The sequence below is a fragment of the Antechinus flavipes genome, chromosome 3 (assembly GCF_016432865.1).
Source record: "Antechinus flavipes isolate AdamAnt ecotype Samford, QLD, Australia chromosome 3, AdamAnt_v2, whole genome shotgun sequence".
Lineage (NCBI taxonomy): Eukaryota > Metazoa > Chordata > Mammalia > Dasyuromorphia > Dasyuridae > Antechinus > Antechinus flavipes.
The window spans coordinates 290,458,481-290,485,519 of record NC_067400.1 but is presented as its reverse complement, the minus strand read 5'-3'; the positions used below and the strand labels follow the sequence as shown (position 1 = coordinate 290,485,519).

General features: G+C 32.3%; 2 protein-coding genes across 4 annotated transcripts in view; one reads left to right on the top strand and one right to left on the bottom strand.

The window, feature by feature from the left end:
• Positions 1-5,333, top strand: part of ABI3BP (ABI family member 3 binding protein) — a 134,203-nt gene extending 128,870 nt beyond the window's left edge. Inside the window, exons 50-53 of the mRNA XM_051990599.1 lie at positions 224-253; positions 932-1,093; positions 2,675-2,797; positions 4,081-5,333. Coding sequence (XP_051846559.1) covers positions 224-253; positions 932-1,093; positions 2,675-2,797; positions 4,081-4,196 — 431 coding nt within the window. The 3' untranslated portion in view covers positions 4,197-5,333. The remainder of the gene's footprint in view (positions 1-223; positions 254-931; positions 1,094-2,674; positions 2,798-4,080) is intronic.
• Positions 5,334-5,920: 587 nt separating this feature from the next.
• The window catches only part of TFG (trafficking from ER to golgi regulator), a 34,623-nt gene continuing 13,504 nt past the window's right edge, over positions 5,921-27,039 (bottom strand). For 2 of the 3 annotated variants that reach the window (XM_051985199.1, XM_051985200.1), the window contains exons 4-8: positions 19,359-19,505; positions 17,943-18,110; positions 13,806-13,946; positions 10,234-10,326; positions 5,921-6,778 (exon numbers count right to left, since the gene is read on the bottom strand). In XM_051985199.1, the coding sequence (XP_051841159.1) occupies positions 6,405-6,778; positions 10,234-10,326; positions 13,806-13,946; positions 17,943-18,110; positions 19,359-19,505 (923 nt within the window). In that variant the 3' untranslated portion in view covers positions 5,921-6,404. The remainder of the gene's footprint in view (positions 6,779-10,233; positions 10,327-13,805; positions 13,947-17,942; positions 18,111-19,358; positions 19,506-27,039) is intronic. The other variant, XM_051985201.1, reaches the window with a different exon arrangement.

The following is a 27,039-nucleotide window of genomic DNA, read 5'->3' as shown; positions in this document are numbered from 1 at the left end:
CACATGCCACAGGGAAATAGCTATGAGATGGTAGAAATGAATTTCAATATTTAAGGAAACTTTTCAAAAACGAATCTAATTCAATGTTTAGTTGGGGCATGACATTTCATAAATAATACTCTGTAGCAACTGGGAAATCCAATTTCCTTACTGAGATGTTAGATTATAATGTTGGGCAATATTTATCTTATTGACTGACTCCTGGTTTACACTTTTTCCCCAGCGGATCCAAGAGTGAGTGAGCCAATTTCAGGTAAGGATGTTGCACTGAATAAGCATAAATTGGATCTTTTATTTAAACTTCCTTTAAGACAAGGCATGGACCATAACTTTAATAATCACATGTCTTCCCATCTCCCATTAAGAGCTCTTAAGAATTCCTGGCAATTTAAATGTTTACCTAAAATGTATAATAAACTTCAATTCTTTGAAGCTCCAGGAGCAACCTGGATATTTTGAAATGAGTCTGCATCAGTATGTCTGAACCAGTTCATGTTTTCTCATCCCAATCTCTTAATCACCAAAATGCAATTTCCCAGATTTAGCTGAAAGCCACGTTTAAAATAATTGAAATATTACTATATACTATATAAGGCAATCCAAATTAGCACCAAAATGTTATCCTCTATATCCAGAATTGCAGAAAACTTTGAATATTAAATACTATATGATGCTGAACATTATTTTAATGCTGAACATTCTTTCAAAGATATCATTTTATTATTGAATATAATTCAGGCATTTTAAAAAAAATCTTTTCAATACTTTTGGTTTACTGGAAAAAGTCAGGTAGGTGCCAGCAATCTGATACTAAAACTTGTAAATGTTTTGTAGGTTTTAGACAACTCTAAAAATTATCTTGCATCCCACTCCCAGAATACAAAATAGTGGACAAGAAAATAAAGTTGGCTTTTGTATTTCTCTTATGCAGCAGGAAGAGATGCCATCTGGACTGAAATACCCTTTAATTCAGACTCTTATTCAGAATGCAAAGGCAAACAGTATGTCAAGAGAACTTGGTATAAGAAGTTTGTAGGTGTGCAGCTATGTAATTCTTTGAGATACAAGATTTATCTGAGTGATTCACTCACAGGTAAGAGTAATTCAATACACCTCTTTTGAGTTTTGGTCTTTAGTTTTCAGACATTTCCCTCTTACTACAATGCTTGGGTATTAAATGACTTACCTTGGGCTTTTCTGCTATGGAATGCAGGTAACTGGGATTTGCAAATAAAAATATAATACCTTTACTTAAAATGTCACTGAAGCATTTTTTTTTTTTAACACAGATCAAGATCTTGATTCTACCTTTTGGAACTATATACAAGAAAACAAGAAAGGCACAAACTTAGTCCCATGCACAATAAATAGTGTTTTACATTATAATTTTTTGCCATAGCCATCTGAAAAAAAATTCAGTTAAAAAAAAATTAAGCATTAATGTAGTCAAACAATTAACATTTGAAATGACCACTAATGTAGAACATCCCTGTTCTGCCTAATAACTTTATCTTAGAAAACCTAATATATAAATAAGCATATATGAAATAAAATACTATTGCCACTTACTCTACTGTAAAGGTCTATGAACCTCTTAATACAAATCTTTAATTTAGAAAATGGAGGTTACTGATCTGTAACTATAGTTACCAAACATACTTTGAAAGAGGCTGTTTATATTGTTTTTAATATGACTGATAACATTAATATCACAATATTAACTGGCTTAAAAATTTTTTTGAATGGTATTAACATTCTATCCATTAGTAACTAAGGTTACTAATAATAAATAGGAATTAATAAATGAATTAAATAAATTGGAAGGAAATAGGAATAAATGAATTAAAAGTCCAAGCTTGTAGCTAATTAATTCTCACTTAATCCATTCTTCCTACTGGAAGTCATTTAAGCTATTTCTCCTGTACTAGTTAAGTGTTCTTAATTTTTATTGGGATTATTGGTGATTTCTGTGCTCTCTAAACTTAATTATGAAAATTAAATAATTGCCCCCATAGTAATCCACTACTAAATGCTTTCAAATTACCTAAACTTTCTAACTAAATAACACCCTCTATTCCTTCAACTGGTCAGATAATATAACTTTGATTGTAGTTGGATCTAAATTTCCAAAACAGTATCAAAGGCACAAAAAAACAACTCAGCAACTCAGGAGGAAAACCGGAGGGAGGGGAGGGGCAAAGGGGATGGTGGTGGTGGTGAAGGAACTGGAATAGGAAACAATGCTTGTCAGAGCACTGGTTTTGGATTCAGGATACCCAAATTTGAATAATGACCCTGGATATCACTAGAAATAGTGACCCTGGACAAGTCACCTGTGACTCAATTTCCTAACAAATTCATTTTACTTACTCTAGCTGTTGTGCACGAAGTGTTATGAAAGCACTATGTAACTGTGAGTTATTTAAAGCCCTATTCATCAACTCTGTGCTATGAAAGATCTTTCCCCTCATCAAAATTATTGGCTTTCTTCAAGCTATGTGTATGAGTGTACATGAGAGAGACAGGCAGAGAGGGAGGGAGGGAAGAAAGGAAAGAGAGGAAGAGAAAAAGAGAATTTTAAATCGTTCAGTAGATTCATACCCACACATTATGGCAAATAAACCATTATTGGCTTAAACATTTTTCAATGTCATTTCAATTTTTGTGTATTCAGGAAAATTTTACAACATAGGAGATCAGAGAGGACATGGGGAAGATCACTGCCAGTTTGTAGATTCCTTTTTAGATGGCCGAACTGGACAACAACTCAACTCTGATCAGCTGCCGATCAAAGAAGGTATTTCATTGGAACTCAATTCTCCTAAAATGGTCTAATTGCCCTCGAGTTTTGTTATAGTAAATTTTGATTAAAAACAGAGAGAAATGCACAGCACATGCATAGCTTTAATATACAAGGTACATACAGAGGATGGAGATAAAATTGTTTGAAAGCACTAAACTAGGAAAACAGAAGTTCTGTCTAGCTCCCTCATTAACTTTCTGTTTAATCTTGCGCCCACTCACTTAAATCAATATGACACATCCCTTATCTGTAAAATACATAGGCTACACTAACTATATTCCCATTATTTTTTCCAGTTCTATAAAATAGGATAAAGGTAGGTGGAGCTAATGAAATTATTTCCTATGCTCATAGGGATAAATGAAGTTCCTTGGCAAAATTCAATTGAACAAAATATTTATTAAGTACAGAAAACTGTAAAAGAAAAAAAAAATTTTAATGGGTGGTTCTACTTCCCTTCCATTTATTGAGTCTTTCAGTCATACACCCTTCACCATGCTTCCACAATTTAGCAACTGAAATCTTGGATCAACCAGAGCCAAATGAAATTACCCACAAAAAAAGTTACCCCACTTTAAGAAAATCTGAATCAGACACATTAGAGAGTATTCATATTATTAGAAGATTCTCCACAGTATTTCTTTAAAAAATACCTACTATACTTTAAAATTCTTAAAACATACATGATCTTTCAGAAACAAAACCTGTGTGTGAATTGAAGTATGCTTGCCCGATGAACCATACTGGAGTGATTCATGAACTTTTGTTAGCATCTATATAATACACTGCTTAGCTATCAATAGTAGAGTGTGAGTATGTGGGAGGGTTGGGGTGAGAATGGGATTGGGGGGAGATTCAGAGGGAGTAGAGAAAGAGAAACCAAAGGGAAGAGATTTACTGAAAAAGTATTTTTAATTCATTTTAAATGTCAAATGCTATGTAAACAATTTGGAGGGGCATGATTTTTTAGGAAAATACCTTGCATAAAGCAAAATATTTTTTGTAGAACATTTAACAATATGAAATTTACAACAGGAGCATGTTAACAAATGCATGTTCAAATGTGTGGGAATAGTAAATATTTTTACACAGATTAACCAATCCTTCATATTACATGGCTAAAATTTTAAAATATACCATGAGGGCATTTACAAGTAAAATACTGCCAACTAATTTAAATGTTATATTTTTCAGTACTATGAAATATTCCATTATAGAAAAAAGAAAACGTATAGTGAAATTAAAGTGTGCTAAATTATATCTATTTGATTTATTAGGCTACTTTAGAGCAGTTCGCCAAGAACCAGTCCAATTTGGAGAAATAGGTGGTTATACACAGATCAACTATGTCCAATGGTATGAATGTGGAACTACGATACCTGGAAAATGGTAAATGCGCTGCAGTAGTGATGAAAGATGCCTTCTTTTCCATCAAGGAAAGAGTTGGAAATTTTATAGTATTTGTCCCACTTAAATCTTTTGTTTACTATGTATAGAAATTTAAAATGGAATTAATGGCAATATTAACTGTTTATTAATAGGCTGCTTACTATATTTATCAGGTTCTACAAAGTCATTTAAATAAAGATACAAGCAGTAACAGGAATTTGGGAAGCTGGCTCCCTGCTCATGTTATTTTAAGAGATGACAGTTTGTATGTTATTTATCACAGTGTTGTAATAAATGTTTTGAGGCACTTTTATGGTAAACTTAAAAGTATAATGCATTAATTTTAAATATTCACTTTTATTACCTGTTTAGGTAACTCTACAAACCTCTATTCTTCCTCCCTTTATAATTAACCTTAACTTATTGGATCAAACTCTTCTTCAATAGAGCTGAAAATACAATTTTCCCAGTTATTTACATAAACCTCAGATTAGAAACAGTTGAATGAGCTTTTCTGGAAGAGCTCTGAAACCTAGTCTAAACACACAATCAAATACTTAGTGGAGATATATTTGTCAAGACTTGAGTGGAATAGACAAGTTTCATTTTAGCAGTTCTGCATCACTTGTGCAAGTCCTGTTTACTTCAGATTTATTCTTCTCCCGTCAACCTATGCTCTAGGATGGATGTATTTTTTTTTTTTCAAACTTAAGATTTCCACTGTCCCTTGAAATAACTGTGTGTCTTCATTTAATCTATTAACATGGTCATGTCCCTAGTCAAGTTGTAAAGCACTGGTTCTGATGTTTGAGCACAAAAGAGTAAATGAACAAGGTCTATAATAATGTACAGGATATTTGCTATATATATTTTGTATAAAAGACATCTATGAATGAATGCAAAGGGGGATATTTGTTATAATTCTGTTTTTTTTTTTTTTAACTCAAAACTGTAAAGACAATCTGATTAAATAAAGACTGTTCCTGGGGGAAGGGGGTTATTCACTGTGTTTAATGTCTTCTTTATTGTTACCTTTATTACAAAAATGCCTCAATTTTCCCCCTCCAATGCTACATACATTTTTTTAATTTTTCAAACATTAATGAACTCTGCAATAAAGAGATGTAGTTTTTTTAAGAAATGTGTTTTTTTTTTGTTTCTGATGATTTACATCACTTAATTTTCTCCTATACATGTTCCTGTCCCTTATACGAATGAAAGAGAATCCTTAATTAAAGTTTAAGTTAATATGGAATTGCATACTTCAAATCCCAAAGCACATTTTCATTACATTTTTAAATTGATTGATAGCTAGTTTTATCTCAGGTTAGTTTGTCTCTGAGGTCTATTTTAAATGAGTTTTCAATGTACTGATTTTCTCCTGGCTCTGAATAATCAGATCCTTTCAATAGCTCAAGCAAGAATTCTCAAATTTTTTTTATGATCATGGAATATTTTGGAATGATTTTCTGATGAAACCTACAAGACCCTTTCTCAGAATGCTTTTAAATGAATAAAATAAAATGCATAGAATTTACACAGGAAAAATACAGGTCTCAAAGTATTTTAAAAATAATCTAAGAGTCCCTGTACTAGAGAAAATTTTATGCCTTTTCAAGAGCTTTGAGACAAAATACATGTAAAAAACACATAAAAGAAAGCTAATGCTTCTGATTTCTCCCTAAACAAGTACTACACCACTGTCTAGATTAAGAACAAGACAAGTAATGAATTCAATCATTTTATTAGCCACTCAATGTCAATGTTACCATTTTTACATAATACCTAGTTTTTATTTCAAAGGGATCTAATTTAGTACATCATGTTAATAGTAAAAACAAGCCAGAGAATATGGCTAAATCTTAACCAACCTAGCATTTTACTATCCTCTGGACAAGGCAAGCTAGAATTCAATCACTTTATACACATTTAGAGTAGTGTTTCAAAATTTAAAAAACAAAACAAAAAACTAGGAAGCTGATACAATTTAAAGCAGGGGGAAATAAAGATTTATTTTGATCTTTTATTCCAGCAAATTATACTTTCAATTTATAGCAACAATGATACCATAAAGAATGCTCTGCCCATTTTTTTTTTTTTTTGGAGTTTCTGAAATTTAATACAAATTAAAAGTAGATCGAGTCTGTTGGGATGGAAAGTAGCTAACAGCTGCATTTACCTGTAACATAATCAATAAGCAGCTCATGTTTCCCTATCGATAACCAGGTCCAGGCTGGGTATAACCCTGAGTAAAGGGAGGACGGTTACGTGCATAAGGGTTGGGCCCACTTGGAGGAGGGGTCATCGTACTTCCAGGAGGTGGAGTATAGCCTGGTCTTGGTTGATAGGCACCTGGCTGACTTTGAGCCATTCCAGGTTGAGAGGCAGGAGTATAACTAGTAGGTTGAGAAGCTTGAGTAGTGTAATTCTGTGCAGGATAATTGCTCGCCTGGTACTGCTGAGGAGGTTGAGCAGGCAGTTGTTGAGGCTGTCCAGAAAAACCAGGAGCTGGGGGCTGGGAAGTTGGTTGTTGAGCATATCCTTGGAACTGTTGAGGAGGTTGGGGTCCAGCCTGCTGACTGTAGCCTGGTAGAAAAGTAAAATAACAATATATTTGTGTGTGCATGTATGTAAGTAAAATGGTTTCACAAAACCTGATTAGTAACTTTTAACATAAGAGTCAAAATGCCTTTCTAATCAGAAGGACTGTCCATAGATCGAACAAATTTAAGAGAAATAAATCACAGGCATTTGTAAAAAATCAAGCACAGCAGCAAATTACACGTATTATTTCAAAAATCAAATAATCATCTAATGCTACACAGCAAATGCACTTGCAGAAACAGAAAACTCATTTTAACCACAATTTTATTTTGTAAGCTGAAGCCACAGTGTTCAATTTTTTTTTTTTTAGTTCAACCGTTATAACATTTTAGAAAGGAGAGAGGTTAATTGAATAGAGTCAGAAAAGAATAAGTAGGGAGAACTACATAAAAACAATCTCATATAAAAATCACATTTTCTAGTGCATTCTTCTTAGGGGTGCACCTGCAGAGTGTTGTTTTTTTTTTAAAATAATAAATTGCAAAATTAAGAAAAACATTATAATGCTGTTGGGTGCATTCTATGATGGCAATGAGATATTGCTTACTCTTTCCTGTAAGTCATAAAAACTCACATTTAACTCTTGCAAAGCATTATTATTTTCATAATTCCTGAAACAGTATTTCCCTTTATATTTTACATCTGATATCTGTACCTTTTTAAGTTATAATATTTAGCATAATATAATATAATACATGAAAATACTACACCACCCCCATCAACATATGTATTCATAATTTACTATGACCATGTTCCCATAGAATGTGATTTGTTTTGTTTTTTAAAAAGAAGTCTGCTTCAACTGAAAGCTTTTATCTCTACTATGAAACACACCTGCAGCTACTTGCAATGAAACCTCTCCATTGACTGGAATCCTGTCAGCATTAAACACCAGATACATAAGAAAATTATTAAAATATGCACAGCCCTGAATATAAAATAAGGATCGAAGAATTCATTTGAGTATATCCTGAACTCACCTTAAACTTAGGTTTAAAATTTACTCATGAAAGAAACCTTTTGATAAAACTCTATGAAAAACCTGAAAATGGCCAACAGTCAAGAGGACACATCCACCAACGTGTCAAAAATGTCAAAATGTACCAATTTCATATTTCCACAATTTTTGTTTTCCAAACTGGCTACTGTAATACCTTCTGATTTGTGTAAATAACAGAAATCAAAGAAAATTGGGAATGTAGAGACAAGTCTTTCTTTAATTAAAAAAAAAAATTAAAGATTAAAGGTCTCAGAATACTAGGATTCGGATTATACGTCCCTAAAAAAGCTTTTCTTATAGCACATTTTCCCTTAGTATATAATAAATTTAAAATTTCAAATATTTTATCCAGGAAGGAAAAAAAATGTTTAGTGAGCTTCTAATCAATACCAAAAAAACAAAACAAAACAAAACAAAAAAAACCTTTTAAAGAGTTTTTTTCCAATTATTACTAAAAAAATTGGTTTGACCTTTATAATCTATTTTTTTTTTAATTCAGGACTGGGCAAATAACATAAAACGCCTGAGGAAGGGAAAAGATTAAACTATCCACTTTCAATAAAAAGTTTTGAGCAGCAGAGAATGGAGTAAATTATATTTTCTGGGTCTTACCACTTATTTCAAAAACTTGAGATTTGAGATTTTTTTTTAAATAAGGCCTAAAGCATCTATTTAGACACTCTATCATTAACCATTTGCCTAAAAGGCAAAGAAGCTCAAAAAATTAGTAAACATTTTATTGACAATTCCACTTCAACTCAATTTCTGTAGAGAAATAACACTGCAGCCATGTACCCGTTATATAGATAAGTTTTCTCTTTTTCAAAAAAGTTCTTATTGAAGTCTTTAAGAAAAGGAACTTTTGTAGCTTTATAGCAGCATGGTGTAAAAGAAAAAGCCCATGCTTAGGAAAGTGCCAGACATGAGATATATAGCCTCAACTGACTGGTGTTAAGCAACTGGGTTATCTTAGGTAACCTTACCCTAAATACCCTTACCCAAGATAACCCCCCTTTAACTCAATATCTATAAAATTGAGAGTTCAAAGAGGTGATCTTTAAGGTTTCTTCTACCTCTAAACATTATATAAATTATTTAATTAAAATTCACATTATTTTGAAAGAATAAAACTCTTTTTAAAGAGTTTGGCTTTAAAAAATTACAACACAAGTCTTAACATTTTTTAAAAAATTTTATTCTGTGCCACAGAGAAAGGAATGGCAGCTTATGCAGTTATTGAATTACAGCCAATATTACTATAATGAAAATTTGTATACAACCCCAAAAGTTAAAATCCAGTTTCATCAAATGTTTGAGACTACTAAATTTCAGAACAAAACTGGTAGCATCCTTTTTAACAGAATTTAACATATATTTGGCAAATTATTTTGTATTCAACAGCTTCATTATTCATAAAAATAAAAAATTAAAGCCAGTACATGTCTCCCATAATCACTATAGATTTAAAGCTAAATGGGACACTTGAAGTCAACTAATTCCAAATTGCCATTTTATAGATGAGAAAACTGAGGCCTAGAAATCTTAAGTCATAGAGCCAGTAAGGGAGGGGCAGAACCTGTATCTGAATTCAGAAATTTTCATTTCAAATCCAATGCCCTTTCTACCTATCCAATGTTCCAAATTAAATCAGACATAAAGCTAGTATCTGAATTATAAACTTAACATCAGTATTCCATTAGTCATTTATTAAATTAAAATAATTTCCACTTTTAGGATCACTAATGTGATTAAAAATACTTGTTAAATGACCCCCTTTCAATCCACTTTATATGTATAACTTCTGTTCAAATATCCATTATTTCAAAAAATTTGTTAAAAATCTAATAATTATACAATCTGACCCTTAGGTCATTTAGGTCAATTTTTAAAATACTGGAATATTGGAAAAATCAAGAATATTGGCTTCATTGTGACAAACCAAGAGATTTAATTTAGATAAACTTATGGAAATATCTGACACTGACAAGCTGAAATGGATTTTTCAGAACATAAATATCAGGTCATCTAAGATTAAGTTTTACAAACTGGGGGCAGGGGGACTTCTCTTAACTGTGATTTATTTTGTGACAAATTCTTGTTTCCTGCAAACCGGCTTCTTTTAGAAGTCTCATATATTTGATGATTTCAGTGAAATTAAATTCTATTCTGTTGTTTTTAAACCATTATCTACCAGAACCATAGAAATACATGTTTTTGATGCTCATACTTAAATCTAAATTGTTCAAATTACAATTATTTAAAATATTAGAAATTTGAAAAAATATATTAAATGTTCTTCACCAGAATAATTAAGTACCAAGTAGTGTTTTATATATATATATATATTTCTAAAAATAAAATCAAATGTAAAATTCAAGTAGTTAATATCAGATAACATTGAAACCATATACTTAAATCCCTTCTGTCTGCTGCTTACCTGAATACTGCATACCATATTGTTGTGGAGGCTGAGCCTGTGGCTGCTGAGTACCATAGCTGGCCTGTTGTTGGTATTGTTGATACATCTGACCTACAAATCAAAAGAATAGAATTTTGAAGTCCAACAAATATATTAAAAATATTAATAGTTAATATTTTCAATACATTCATCTCCTTTAAATCTGAAAACACTGTAAAGGGTAGTGTTATACCCATTTTTACGAAAGAAGAAACTTGAGTCTTAGAGAGTTGTTTGAGTTTATTGCCTAAAATCGTAAAGCTAATATAAAAGGCAGAACCTGGATTTGAATTCAATCCAAATCAAATATTCTTCCCAAGTAATTTGAGCCCTCTTCATCTGTCCCCTGAATTACTGCACTAGTCTACTAACTGGTCTCCTTGCTTTATCTCTAGCCTCACTCCAATCCATGCTGCACACACATATTAAACTGTTTTACTTCAAAGCATAGCTCTGACCATGTCATTACTCAAACTCTAATTGCTTCCTATTGCCTCTACTGCAGAATACAAATATCTTATTTCAATCTTTTAAAGCTCTTCATAACCAAGCCCTACTTTACCTTTCCAGCCTTATCACCTCCCTTCATACATTCTGTTTCAGTCAAACTGGGATTTCACATGTGACACTCCAGAAAGACAGGGATTGCTGATGAACGAAGCAACATATGCTATCATAGCCCTATCGGTTGGCTTTGCTCAATTTTTCTGTTGTTATAAGGAAGGGATCAATGTTAGAAGGGGAAATGAATTGTGAAAAAACAAAAAGGCAACAATAAAACTAAAACATTTAATTAATCAGAATAATTTGTAAACAACCCTATTTTCTTTATGATTTTGATTCAGGTATTTGATATATGTCTTGGCTAAAGTCAGTCAAAACATCTGTGTCTAACAACTTAGTAAACTTCGTACTTCAGCTTGAAATAATTTTTTAAAGTATTTAAGGGTTTTTTTTTAAAGCATCTTTTATTGTAAGACATTTTATAATATCAACAGAGATATTTTCTGAAGTAGACAAACCTACCAATTTGGGTAACAAATCTATGTTCCCTAAATGAAAATCTACTGTTCCAAAAGGTTTTGCAAGGATGAATGTTGAAAACTATCTTTGCATGTATTTAAAAAAATAAAAAGCTATTAGTCATTTCTTAAAAAAATTTTTTTTGCACAAACAAAATGAATGCAATAAAAATTAGAAGAAAAGTAAAAAACTGAGGGGTGGGGTAGGGTGTTAAATCAAGGATCTTCTGACTATGAACCACTACATAGAATTCCAAATCCCTCTATTTTTGTCCACCTACATTTTTAATTTCCTTCACAGGTTAATTGTACACTATTTCAAAGTCTGATTCTTTTTGTACAGCAAAATAACTGTATGGACATGTATACATATATTGGATTTAACTTATACTTTAATATATTTAACACGTATTGATCAATCCTGCCATCTGAGAGAGGGGGTGAGGAGGGGGAAAATTGGAACAAAAGGTTTTGCAGTTGTCAATGCTGAAAAATTATTCCCCATGCATATATCTTGTAAATAAAAAGCTATAATAAAACAAACAACAAACAAACAAAAAACAAGGATCTCCAATAAAGATTTTTCCTTTTTTTGAATTCAGGAAGATTTAGGTTTTTTCCAAAGTATTTTTTTATTTACTTAGTATTTTTTTCCCCTGGTACATTCAGAACAAATTTTTTATATTTATTTTTAAGATTTTTGAGTTTTAGGTTCTTCTCTCTTATCTCCACCCACAATTAAGAAACCACATGTGAAATTATGCAAAATATTTCCATTAATAATCAAATTGTGAAGGAATTTCACAGTTAGGTGTCAAGGTAGATAGAATACCAGCCCTGAAGTCAGGAGGACCCAAGTTCAAATCTGGTCTCAGATACTTACCACTTCCTAGCTATGGGACTCTGGGCAAGTTACTTAACCCCAACAGTCTCAGCCCAAAAAAAGAAAAAAAAAAAAAAAAAAAACATAAAAACATAAGATCTCCCACGCTAATGAAAATAAAAACCCTCAAGAAAAATTAAACTAAAAATAAAGAGAGATAGAGTAATAGAGAATGTTTCCATCTGTATTCAGATTTGATCATTTCCTTCTCTGGGTATGGAGAGGATTTTTCATCTTAAATCCTTCAAAAAAGGTATAGATGGCTGTTCTACTGAAAATAACAAAATCTTTTACAGTTGAAAGACCTCATTTCTCAAAAAAAAAAAAAAAAAAAGAGAATCTACTGTTGCAAAACACATAGAAATCGTTCCATGGCACTAATTACTAATATACTTTTAACAAAGTCACTTTCAATTAATAACGGTATAAAGCAAAAGTTCCTACCCTGCCATGTATGCTAAAGACTTAAATCCTTATCAAATAGAAATCTCAAATCCTTGGGATGGAATAACTGCACTATTATGAAGGTTAGTATAATTTTGCATACTGATTTCAGGTTAAAAAAAAAAAGGGCATTTTAAAAACCATCCTTCCGACTGTTTTAACAGAATGCAAAATTTTTACAACAGGAATTTTGTTGAGTGTTATTTATGAGGCTTTTATAGATCTGAAGTGCTTTAAATATGATTTTCACATATCACATTTTTATTCTGATTACATTTCTGCTTCTTTGAATAGCTATTTGCCTCTAATTTATGCTACTCTAGTAATTTTATGCTACTGTTCTGGCAGTTAGAATTAGGTAAGAGAAGGAAAAAAAGAAAGCCCTAAATCTAGGGCATGCTAATTACTCCCTTACCAATCACCAAAAGTGTCAATTCTCAAAGGTTTACCCAGATCTCATGCTAGTAGTCAATGGACAATAAAAGAATTGCCCAGGAAAAAGTTACACAATGATTCAATGCCATTAAAAAAAGAAAATCAAACAGATTGTTTCCTACAAACTTACCCCTCTTTACACAATGAAAATGAAATACACACTACCACCTGACCCTTAAAATATATAACTAGAGCACCACCTGGTGTTTTCCTATGGAACCTTACAATAAAACAAAAAACTAACACATAAACAAGTATAAACTAAAGCTTTTAAATTCTATTCATGTTAGTTAGCTAGTGGTGCTCTGAACATAGTACAAATATGATTCTCCTAATTTTCCATTTTAAAACTGTGCTTAAAATTCCAATAGACTTGTGATGGAAAGAGCCATCCACATCTAGAGAGAGAACTACAGAGACTTAAATGGATCAAAGCATAGTATATTTCCAACTTATTTTTGTAGTGTGTGTTTGCTTTTTTCTCATTTCTTTTTTCTTTCACTTTTGATCTGATTTTTCTTGTGCAACATAACAAATATAGAAATATGTTTAAAAGAAATGCACATGTTTAATCTACATTGGATTGCTCACTTGTTGTCTATGGGAGGGTTTTGAGGGAGGGAGGAAGAAAAAGTTGGAATACAAGGTTTTGCAAATGTGAATGCTAAAAACCATCTTTGCATGTATTTGGTAAACTAAAAAGTTATTTTAAAAAATAAATAAATAAAACTTATACTTAATTTCACAATTTAATTCTTATTTTTTACCTTCAATCTGACCTGCCTGTGTTTGAGCTCCTGTATATGGAGGCTGTTGTGGCTGGACACCTGGTGGATGAGCTGCAGATGAGGAGGAAGCAATGCTATCTGGTGTTCCAGAACGTTCTTCTGTAGGAGCACTGGGTGGTCCTGAAGAATGTTGAAAAGCATAATCAACAACCTAGCATAAAACTAATAAAGTAGAAGCTTAATATTTTTTAAAAAGCAAATTACATTCAGAAAGGGGGGGAGGGGAGGAAGATAATTAAAGCAACTATATTTCAAGCTTAAACCACAAGTAAAATTTTTAAGTGTCATATTAGAATATTAAAAATGTCAGAAAACTGGTTTCAGTATACTGAATGACTCCTCAATGGAAGAATTCACAGAAGAAGGTGGAAGACAAAAACTGCACAGGATTAGATAGTTCATACTTTGAATCAGTAGATGAAATACTCACACTAATAATATCACAAGTTTGTCTAAGAACCAAGTATTTCCTCCCTTCAACTCTAAATTTTTTCTTTACTTGCTATTTTTCAACAAGTTCCAGACTACAAATGAAGTCTCCAAAGACATTGAGCAAGAAGTTGATTGTATATTCCTACAATCCCCCTGTAATAATCAGCAACTATCTCAATGTCATTATCAGTGCTATTCCAATATTCATCTTTTACAGTTCAAAGGAAATTTAGACTATGAAAAAATCAAGTGGAACTGATTCCAAGAAGCTACTGAAAAAGTAGGAGCCCATCTCCACAGATATCTAAGGCATCATCTCTACTTGAATATTCCAAAATTGGGCACTAAACATAGATAACAATCCATCCCTCTTTTTTTCCTTCCTCACATCCCCCAAAATTTTGTTCTAGTTTCATAATACTATTAAATATGCCACTAGGTTGCCTTACTTAAATAAATGTACATCTGACCGTTCCTTTCAACAATACAAAAAGGCAGTCATCCATACTTGCCCATACTGTGTACATCTTCCTTGAAATTCACCATAACTTGCTGGAGACTTTCCTCAATTTCTCTAGACATTAAAAAGGTACCAGTGGAACACTGTTCATTTATCATCCCTCACCCTCAACAGAACCAACCAGCTTACTCTTCCTATCCTACTTTTTCCTGGTAACATATTTTACTCCTGTTCTCCTTCAAACTCTATTCCTGCTTACATGCTACAGCCATGTGCCTCTATGTTGGTCCTTATGCAAAATTCATTTTTAAATCTTTGGAAACAAGTGTATTATATGTTTAACAGCCACACAGGAAGACTATAAAATGTTACTAAAAAGTTATTTTCATTTCCATGGGAAACTGGATCATTAGAAGAAATCTGAAATTTCCTAAAAACAGACAATACTACCTAATGTCCTCCTTTTAACTCTGGATTTAACTCTTTGTCATTTGTACTGTCTCTCCCAAATATATATTCTAAAGAATGCAGGATTATAATCAAAGTAACAGATATTCTTTATTTATTTGGCCTTTCCTGTGAAGATAACAAGGTCCAACAACTCTTGAGTATTACTTATCTCTTCTAGGAAGCTATCAACTACAAAATAATACTACCTCACAAACAGAAGCAGCTGGAGGACCTCACCATCCATTAAGAATTCTTCAACTTGGATTGTTGTATTCTCACCCATAAATACTTTAGGAAGCTCATCAAATGTTTATGATGAGAGGGTCATTAAATAGGATTATGTCAGTTGTTTAATCTTTCAGAAAATCTTCAACTGTGATATAATGAAAGTAACTCGTTAGGAGAGATACCAGAAGGTGGAATTTAACTCTACTAAATCAAATGCTTTTTCATTATCAATAAAGCTTACATTCTCTACCTTTTAAGATACTGTAAAATGGTAAAGATGTAGTCCAGTGTGGAATAGTACTTGGGGAAAAAAAAACCTGCATTTTTCCTACTAAAATCTTCATAGAGAATATCCTCAATTCATGCCTGGGTTAAGTTTCAAAAATTTTGTATAGATAGGAAAACAGGCCTAGAGTTGGTAGCTAGGGGTATAGTCAGTGATTTTTCAGTACCAAAAACATCCAAAATTTTTTCCATGTCTTTGATACCCTTTTCTCCTTCAGATACTTTGTAAATTGACTCCTCAATGTGTCTTCACAATTGTGTTGCCCTCAGAATGTTTCTCCTCTAAATACACTTGATTTAGTAAGATGCTTTTTGTAAGTGCAATTTCAACCTCTCCTGTAAGCATATTCAGGACTGCTGGAGTCCTACTTTGAAAAAATTTAAAGCAGCAACCATTCTTTTATTGATATGTGTGTTGAATAAAGTTATGATTTATTTTATTGTTTATTCTGTATGTATAATATATGAAATGGGATTATACAAGAGAGAATTGTAAAAAGTTTAAAAAGTTACTTGGAAAAGAGAGAAAAAAAACACGAAGGTGTTTTTTAACCTAGGAATTTGATTTAAATATTGAAGTGACCCCAAAAGCAAAACACAACAAACTAAAATTTTCTCTTGTTATAATTCTAAAGTTCTTAATTAGTTCAAATTTTAATCAATAAACAAATATTTATTTATTAAGCACCTACCATGTGACAGGTACTGCGGTTAGCACAGGTAGTAAGGAAACAAAGACAACCATGAAACAATCCCTGAATTCAAAAAAACTTACATTCTTTCAGCAAGAACAACATGTACATATAAGTAGTTACAAAATATATACAAAAAAAGGTATTTAGAGGAGGGAGAAGAGGCAGAGAAATGGAAGTGCTAGCAGCTAAAGGTAAAGAAACATTCTCATATAGGAAGTTGCATAAAAGTAAACTTTAAAAAAAGGTAGGGAGTCTAAAAGACAAATAAGTAGAAGGGTGCACTCTAGACACAGGGGGAGGGGCAGGGTGGAAGAAGGGGGAAAGGAGGCAGGAGGGCCGATAATTTGCACAAAAGCAAAGTGAGAGGAGATGAAATATTGGAGCAAGGGAAATGGGACAGCCAGTAGGTAAGTTTGGTGGGATCACATACTGTGTGAAACAAAGTAATATGTGTAGAAAAGTCTGAAAAGGTAGACTGGAGGCAAATTGTCAATGGCTTTAAATAACAAGCAGAGGAGTGTGCAAATAATCTTAGGAGCAACAAGGAATTATTAGAATTTATTCAGTAATGGAGCAACATAGTAAGACCTTGACTTTGAGAAAACCACCAAGAGCTGCATGGAAGATACATGATAAAGGGAGAAATTTGAGGCAGAAAGACTAATAGTTAACTTCAATTATCTAGGAGAAAGATGAGTCCTGAATAACTATATGAGTAAAGAGAAAAAGACATATGGAAGAGATACTGTAGAAGTAGGAACAATAAGATTTGGCAACAAAATGGATATATCTAGTTAGGTAGAATGAGGAATCAAAGATGACACTGTGGCTATGAACTTAAATAACTGGAATGGTGGTACCCTCAAAAAAACAGGCAAGTTAAGAAGTGATCTAGGAGGAAAGATGTGCTCTTTTCTAGACATGATGAGCTTAAGAAGCCTGTGGGGACACCCAGTGCCACAGGCAGGTGCTGATGTGAGACAGGAGGTCAGACATATAAGATTGGATATATAGATCTAAGAATCACATGTAGAAAATAATGACAATTAAATTCATGTGAGTGTAAGTGTTCACTAGGAGAATATAGAGGGAAAAAATAAAAATAGATCTCATGACAGAGTATTAAGAGTATAGAGATGGTGATTCCACAAAACAAAACAAAACAACAATAAAAACTGATAAAGTAGTAACATATTGGAGGAAATCCAAGAGAGAACAATGCCATAAAAACTCAGAAAGAAGAAAGTATCTCAGAGGAAAAGAAAGTCAACAATGCAAACTACTAAGAAAGAAGACTAAGAAAAGAAACTTGAATTTGTCAGTGAAGACACCAATAGTTTCAAAGAATAGTTTCAGTTCAGTGAAGATGTCAGAAAAGTCAAAATGCAAGGGGAAGATGGAAAGGAAGAGGAAGAGAGTGAGGAGAAGAGGAAAGAGGGAGGGGGGACAGAAGGAGACAGAGAGAAAGGAAGACAAAGAGATAGAGAGAGAAAAGACCAAAAGAAAAGCAGCACAAGCTCATAAATGGTTTTTAAATTTTACCTTTAATGAAACATGTGTTCTTACCTGAAACCTGATCATCTGTAAGACCAAAGGCTGACATGACATTTTTGTTGATTTCATCTTGATTTTTTAATGGATCAAAAGCAGACATACTTGCTGCCATCACTTGGGTAGACTGTTTGCCTGAAGAATCAGAAGCAGTGGGTTTTTCTTCCCTACTATCCACAGTATCTAGATTTAGAATAAGGAAGAACAAAATTCATTTTCATTTTAAAAAGAAATAATAACATAAGTATAACATTATTAACAATCTTTGATTAATAAAGTTCTAGGAATGAAAAATACGACAAACTTTTTATTTATTTTTTTTTAAGTGTATTTTGGATCATGGAATTTTAGAGGTGACAAAGCACTATATGTGGACCACCTCTCTCATTTTTATAGAGATACCATGTCCCACAGAAGTGAAATGACTTGTCCAAAGTCACAGACCAGAATCACATGACTAGTATTCTTCCCATTTTATCATATTTGCCTCTAAAAGTTTCATAAAATGATTACAAGTTAATTTTGAAGAGTTTCATTTAAATTTAAATCACAAGGAATCACACCAGATAACTGTAGCAAATCAAAGACACTATACATTAAAGAGGTTTTTCTTCTGTTTTAAAAAAAAAAAAAAATCAACAAATAAACATTTTGAGTTTATACTCTACTTTTTTCCCAAGAAGGTCAGCGCTCATGTCCTCAGTGAGCATTTATTCTTACAACTCATAAAAAATATTATTTGTATTTTATATATGTAAAACTGATTTGCATGCAAGCATGTGTACACATATACAAAAACACTAGTAGCTGGCAATCACTGATAATAACCTTTTAGTCTCCTATGGTGGGATAAAAACAAATCTATAAGCAGCAAGAATTTTGTAAAAGAAGAACAGAGGTCAGGACTTTTTTACATTTTATTACACAATAACTAAAATATTGCGATAAGATTATTCACTGATCTTTCATCATTACATCACTTTGTATATTGCACAGAAATATTCTACCTTAAATCCTATTCAATATGGTTTATTAGTGATAGGAAAAGAAGGGCTTATTGTAAAACTATTCCACCAATTACAATCCTATTATACAGGCTATGCAGAATAATCTTATTACTGTGAGGCCTCAGAATATTCTTATAAAAAATTGCAAAAAGAAGTTAGACAAATCACTTCATCTTTTAGCAATGTAGGCAATTAAGATTATATGTGTTTATGCATGTAGAAGCATGGGTGCATTTATGTACATATATGTCTATACATGCATTTATGTTTACATAAGTTTGTAGAGAAGGAGGAATTTTCCATACCAGGAATTCCCCATAGATAAACTTGCATCTAGATTTAAAAAAAAAAAAGTAGCTGAAGACAGTGCCTCCTTGGTATAAGAAATGGATAATTACAAGTCAAAGACAGGTTTACAACATACCATTTTCGGGGAGACTGGTGGAAGGTCCAGGTTCACCAGGTGGTTCTAAACAATCCAACAAACGATTCACTTTGTTTCTAAGTTCTATCAGTTCTCTACGGAGATATTTCACCTGACTTGATTCAAGAGGCCTTGGTTGTCCATTAACTGCAAAGGGCATATTAATTAATTTATTTAAAATTAATAAAAAGTATTTTATACAAGCATAATGAATATTAGCATCATAATATAAAATCTAAATGAAGTGTTTTAAAATAAATAATTCCATTTAAAACATTAAGACATAATCATGCAAAGTATCTGTATTACGGGAACCATGGAAACTAGACCTGTAATTTCACTGTTATAGGGAATTCCTAGATGAAGAAACTCCCTCTACTAAAGCAGGTCAGTAACTTCTCTGCTATTTAGAGACTAAAAGAGATGAAACAAATATGAAATTCTTACAGATACAAACGCTGCCCAAAACAGATTAAAATGTAATTAGGAAATATTACACAAAATAAAATAAAAATACGATAAAATACAGATAATATTAATATGTGCCCCCACAAATCATAACATTGTTTAGTAGTCCTTGTTTTTATCCAAAAACAAGTGAGCTAGAAATTAAGTTATTTAGGGTGACAAATATATGATGGAGGCAGAACTTGAATCCAGGTTTTCCCAGCTCTAAGACCAGCTCTCTATCCATCATAACAGGCTGCTTTCCCTCTAAAGAAAAGTACCTTGCAGCTCTTGGTTTTTAAGTGATTTTTGTTTATAATATTTACTTTTCAAAAGGAAACTGACACACAATCCCAGTGAAAGCATATCAAAGTCACAGATCATGTACTAAAGCAGAAATGGAGGCCACTAAGCCCATACAGAGAGATCCTTGAGAGTCATATACTGATTTAGAAAACCACACATTAATATAATCTATATTTTATCGTATTTTTATATATGCTGTTATAAATTTCCCAATTATATTTTAATCTGGTTCCAGTTATACTTAAAAGTGTCATGAGATGTGGTCCAGGGCCTATGTTTAACACATCTGGTCTAGAGCAGTGAGTCCATAAACCTTAAAGCTCCATATATAACATTTACAAACACTAATGTGCTTTTAACAAATGGCAAGTTTTAAAACTTTAAGGTCATAGAATAAAACCAATGCAACACAAAAACAAAAGGAATAGAATTTAGTTAGATATGTCCTTATAAAATGAAAAAGCTTTCTTAAATCTGAAATATAAAGATATATAAAATCACCAATAAGATTGAATTTGATCAAACTTCTACTTATATTCTTCTAGAGTAAAAATGTTATTTCTTAACTATTCATTTATCAACTTAAAACATTTTTATTTCTCTTGTAAGAGTTTTATGTTATTATTTAACATGTATTGAACTACCTGTCATCTAGAGAAGAGAGTGGGGAGGAGGGGAAAATTTGTAATAGAAGGTATTGCAAGGGATATTGAAAAATTACCCATGTATATGTTTTTTAAGTAAAAAGCTTTAATAATAAATTTTTAAAAATTACGTTATGTATACTTTCAAAGTATATGTTAAAAAAGACCTGGTTTAGGAGATCATTATATACCTCAATAACGATACTGTTTGAGGATGTATTCTGATAGAAGTGGATCTCTTTGATAAAGAGAGCTTTAATTGATCAAAGATGAAAAGAAGCAGCTATACCCAAAGAAAGAACACTGGAAAATGAATATAAACTATTTGCATTTTTGTTTTTCTTCCCGGATTATTTATACCTTCTGAATTCAATTCTCCCTGTGCAACAAGAAAACTGTTCGGTTCTGCACACATATATTGTATCTAGGATATACTGTAACCTATTCAACATGTAAAGGACTGCTTGCCATCTGGGGGAGGGGATGGAGGGAGGGAGGGGAAAAATCGGAACAGAAGTGAATGCAAGGGATAATGCTGTTAAAAAATTACCCTGGCATGTGTTCTATCAATAAAAAGTTATTTAAAAAAAAAAAAAAAAAAAGACCTGGTTTCTCTCCTACCAACAGATCAACTGTGGCTATAAAAGTAAAAAGAATGTGACTATTTTATAACACAGAAACCAGAACTTATGACATTCCATCAACAAGGTGACTCAGGAAGGAGCAAAATCCATGATATATACTATGTTAACAATAAGCACTTCATAAATATTATTTCATTTGATCTTCATAGCTAACTTGCAAGATATTATTATGCCCATTTTATAGTTGAGAATCAACAACATTTATTAAGCACCTGAACTAAGGAAAATATACCAACCACTGGGTATATAAACTCAAAAATCAAACAGTCTTTGCCCTCAAAAACCATACTCTTCTCATGGGAACCAACATAAACATATATAATATATGCAAGGTAACTTGAGAGAGAGATCATTAGCAAAAGGTTGAGGATATCAGGAAAAGGTTTCACATATAACACAGTTGCTAAACTGAGGAAACAAGTGATCCTATAAGAGGGCATAAGAGTCAATCCAAAGGTACTGAGATAACCAATGCATGTGTAAAGAATACCAAGAGGACAGTTGGAATGAACTAGAGAGAAGGGAACAATGTACAATGAGGATGGAAAGGCAAGGGGGACCTGTTTGTTAAAGGCTTTAAATGTACAATAGAAGTTCAAATGCGCACAAAATAAATGCTGCCCAAAATGGTATAGGATCACATTGATCATTCATCTTGATCGCCAGATAAAAATTTACACCATTAAGGATAGTCAGATAATACAACAAAACTCTAGATACAGTTAACTTCAAATAAGAATTTACAAAAATTTCTGGGACAACAGTGCGCTTACTGTAACAAAATGTAGGTTTCCTAAGGGAATTACTGTGTAAGTAGCCATTATGTTTAAAAGATGTCAAATTTTGTGCAGCATGGTAGATGTAGAAATATGCATATAAGAATTGCACATCTTTAATATATATTGGAATGCTTGCTATCTAGTAGATGGGGTGGGGCCAAGGGAGAAAAACTTGAAACACAGGGTTTTACAAGGGTGAATGCTGAAAACTATCTTTGCATGCATTTTGAAAATTAAAAGCTATTATTAAAAATTTTTTAAATAAAATACACATGATTACCAAAAAAAAAATCTAAGTTTTCTTTATTGAATATCCCGAGTTATGAATACAACAGGCGTTTAAATCAATAGCTAGTTAGTTGTGTACCTCCAAATGCCAAAGAAAAACATAAAACAAAGAAAATTTTAAAATAGCTTTTATTCCTATGTACCTTCTGCTTATATATAAAGTGGAGAAGCAGACAGAAAAGCAGGAGGGGAATGCAAATAATCACAGTCTTTAGACTATAGTCTATATATATAAAAGCACTGTTGGTACTCAAAATGTAAAATCTGAGGGAGAAAGCACAATGTGGTGGGGGAAAGTGCCAGATTTAAAATGAGAGAATCTAGATTTTTATTCCAGTTTAACCATTTTTTTTTTAACCAATGTAACTCAAAGTCATTTATCCATTCTAATTCTCAATTTCTTTAAACTATAAAATTAAGGGACTGTCTAAGATGACCACTATGGTCTTTTTTACTCTTAATAATATAATTTTATGATTCTTTGACAAAACTAGTTGAGAAAAGAATCACATTAACATTAAAATTGTTCCTGGACTTTTAGTCAGGAAGACATGAGTTCAAATGCAGCCTTAGACACTGTATAATCATGGGCAAGTCACTTAACTCTGTTACCCTCAGTTTTCTCATCTATAAATGAGCTGAAGAAGAAAATGACAAATCACTTCAGTATCTTTGCAAAGAAAACCCAAATGGGATCACAACAGAATAACAACAATAAATGAAAGAGAAGTTTCCACTAGATGGAATGATTCTAAATCCAATTAGTAAAACTAAATTCATCCTCAGACAAACCCTTCCTAACTGTATGACCCTAGCTAAGTCACTTTATCTACCTCAGATTCCTGTAAAATGGAGATAATAAAAGCCCCTTCCTCCCAGAGTTGTTATAAAAATTAAAAGGAAGCATTTATAAAGCACTTAGCCAAGAGCCTGACATAGTGTAGGCGCTATAAAAATGCTAGCTATTATTATTTTACCTGGAATCTACTTATAACCCATCAGTCTTTAGCCCAGTTCATTTGAGAAAAAAATTATTAACCACTTGTATATAACAGTTGGTGCTACTCTCTGACACAGCTTGGTAAAAGCTGGTTTCTCTCTTCTGCCACCTCATTTTAACATCTAGTCTTCTCTTCTGGAAATCACATGACTCAGTTATAAACTACCATAAATGTTTCCTCCCTGAAATTAAGGTTCCTCTTATCCCAGAAACAACTTCTATCCCAGTAGATCAAATCTACTACTACATACTGGTTCCTTCCACCAAATTCCCGTTTCTGACCTTCCAGACTCTCTACCTTAAGGGTAGAAAGAAAAGAACCGCCTGGAGTTGTAGGAAAACAGAAAGACTAATTACAAAAGTTGGGAACTGGCCTGACTATTTTGAAAAGCAGTACAGAATTATAGTAAGAACCATAAAATCATTCAAATCCTTGAACCTTTTAATGCTACTATTAGATTCCTATACTAAGGAAATCACTGACAGGAAAATAATTATCTACCTGCTCAAAAATACTAATATCATTATTTGTAATTGCAAAAAGGTATAAAAAAAAATGGAGCAAGGATTGGTAACTTGATAGCAAATAAGCTGAAATATAAGAACACAATGGGATATCCCTGAACTATAAAGAACAGCAAATATGAAGAACTGTGGCAAGTCAAAGTATGAAGCAAAGTGGGAGGGAGGAAGAATATATTAGCTAAATTCAGCTATGTAAATTAACAAACTATACAGGGTAACAAAACTTGGGTTAAATACAACAGGTGATGTTCCCATGACCTTACCAAAGTTATTATGCAAAATGTTGATGTCTTTTAGCTATAAAAGATCAAAGTGTAATTATTTACAATGAGTTTGGGGTTATTGGCTTTGTTTTGTTTCAGGAATTTTTTTTTTCTTAATGAAAAAACAGCCAAAAAGAGGGACCAACAACCACATTCTTCTCCTATCTTTCTCACTGTCCCATACATACTTCTTAATAAGCAGATAACTAAATCATAACTCATGCCCACTGGGAGATGGTTTTCCAGTCTCCAGGTTGTATAATATAAAACTAAAATATGTAACGCAGTAAAAAGCAACTTACCAATAAGAATAGGTTATAGAATCATGCAGAAAAGTTGAGAATAAAATGAATAGAAATAAGGAAAAGAAGAGAAAGAGAGAAGAAAAGAATTGGATTTTAAATTTGAAGACAGATTTAAATCCTAACCCTGCTAATCATTTCCGGTAAAATCCTGGGCAAATCACTGAAAGGCTCTAGAACCTGTTTCCTCATCTTTAAATCAAGGAATACCCACTAGATCTCCTTTCAGATCCCGTTTAATTGTTAAATCTATGAGCTGGTCACACATAGTCCTTCACAAGAGTAAAGGATCATTTTAAAAATAAAAATTGTAGAAAATCTAACAAGCTGGCTTCTGACTGAGGAAGACAGAGTAAAGTTCAATATCTAACACACACACTGACTTGTGTGGGTGACTCTGGGCAAGTCACTAAACCTCAAGTTAATAATAAGGCCATATAAGGCTATTAAAGTACTAAAGTGAGTTTCCTTACCTTCCCTACCTATACCAGTAGTATACCTATACATAAAAATGTGTAATTCATTTTTACCTGAATGTCAAAAAGCCAATTTTACCACCCAAAAAAAAAAAAAAAAAAAAAAAAACAGAACAAAACAAACAAAAACCAACTAGGATTTCTTCTAACATTTTAAGAAAAATGTTTAAGATAGGCTTTATTTTTGAGTGGAGGGAGAGTAAGAGTGGCAAAATCCATTTTATTTCAAATACTGTCTTACATTTAAATTCTTCCACTGTCTCTCCATCCTTGATCTCTTTATCTGGTAATCCTCCACCAAACTGCAGATTGTTAACCTGTACCAGAAGTTCATTTCCTCCTGCATGCTTCATCTATAATTCTTTTCTAACCCTTTTTTGCACCTACTTTTTAAAACTAGTTTAAAATTTTTCCTTTACAAGATACTCACTTCTCTACTTAGAACTTCCAATGTTAATATGTTCAACACAAATGTCCAAAACAATACATTATTTCTTTTCCCCTAAAACTTATTCCTTCTTAACTTTTCATTGTCTTTTGAAGATATCATAACTCTTCCAATTACTAAGGATAATACATTTTGTGTCATACCTGGCTTTGCACTCTCCTTCATCCTCCACACATAATTGGCTGCCAAGTCTTGTCAATTCTATCTCTATACCTCACTTAACTACCTCCTAGTCCAGCTTCTTACCTGGACTATTCCAAGAACCTCCATCTCCTACATGGTCTCTCTGATATCAGTTTCTCTCCTCTACAATCCATTTTCCACACCGCTGTTAAACTGACATGACCATTAACCATGTTACCACCCTGCCAAGGAGTTTCAGAGGCTCCTCATTAAGGCATGCCATTAAGATAAGGTACAAATTCTTCTGTTTGGCATTTAAAGCTTTTCTTTTCAGGATAATTACACATTATTGCCCATCATACACTTTTGACCCTGGCTAGGCTGGATGACTTGTGATTGCCCATAAATGCCATTTTCTTTCCTATCATTATGCCATTATACAGGCTGTACCCCAAATTAGCAGTACTCTCTTTTCACCTGTCTCTTGGAACATCTTCAAAGCTTCACTTAAGCAAAGACCTTCAAGGAGCCTTTCCTAATTCCTCCAACTGTAAGAAGCTCCCTGATCAGCATGAATGTATTTTGTAATCATCTTAAATTCAAAAGTTAATATATTAATATTATACAACCAATAGAACATAATATTAGATAATTACTAATACTATATTACATATTAGCATAAAGTTTTATACACACACACAAATGTATAAATACACTATATTCCTTTTCCACAAAACACTTCCCTTAACATTCCCCATTTCATATCTAGAGAAAAGATATCATTATATTTCTATTCTGTACTATCTCTTGTTAACAGAGAACTCTAATTTAATGTTTTTAGTCTACTCCAGCTAGATTTTCTTTTAAAGTGTCTTCTGGCAATTAGAATAAAGGCTCTAGAAATCACATGTATATTGTTAAGTAAACGTGTATTTTAGTAAAGTTTTATGCATGAAAACAGTTGACTGTCAACATTACATCCCAACTCTATAAAAATCATTTTAAGAAATATTTAATTTGTAATGTGAATATTATTGATTTGAACAGTTCTATGTATCTGCGGTTTAGCTAAGCAACATCCTCATTTTTTTCCCCACAAAGGAAAACTATCACTCATAAAGCATAAAAAAACAAGAGATTAATCAACAATTTGACCAAGCAACCTAATGTTAAATTACAAACATTCAAGTTTGGAAAACAGAGTACAAATATAATTCATTATTAAGTCTTATAGTTTTATACTATATTATACTGCCTTGATAGTTTTATTTGAAAAAATTGTTAATGATAGGAGGAAAAAAAATCTTACATATACAAAAACATTTATGACACCTCTTTTTTTGTGGTAGGAAAAAATTAAAAATTTAGGAAATGGCCATCAATTGGGGAATGGCTCGACATGCTGTGGTTTATGAATATCATGGAATACTAATATG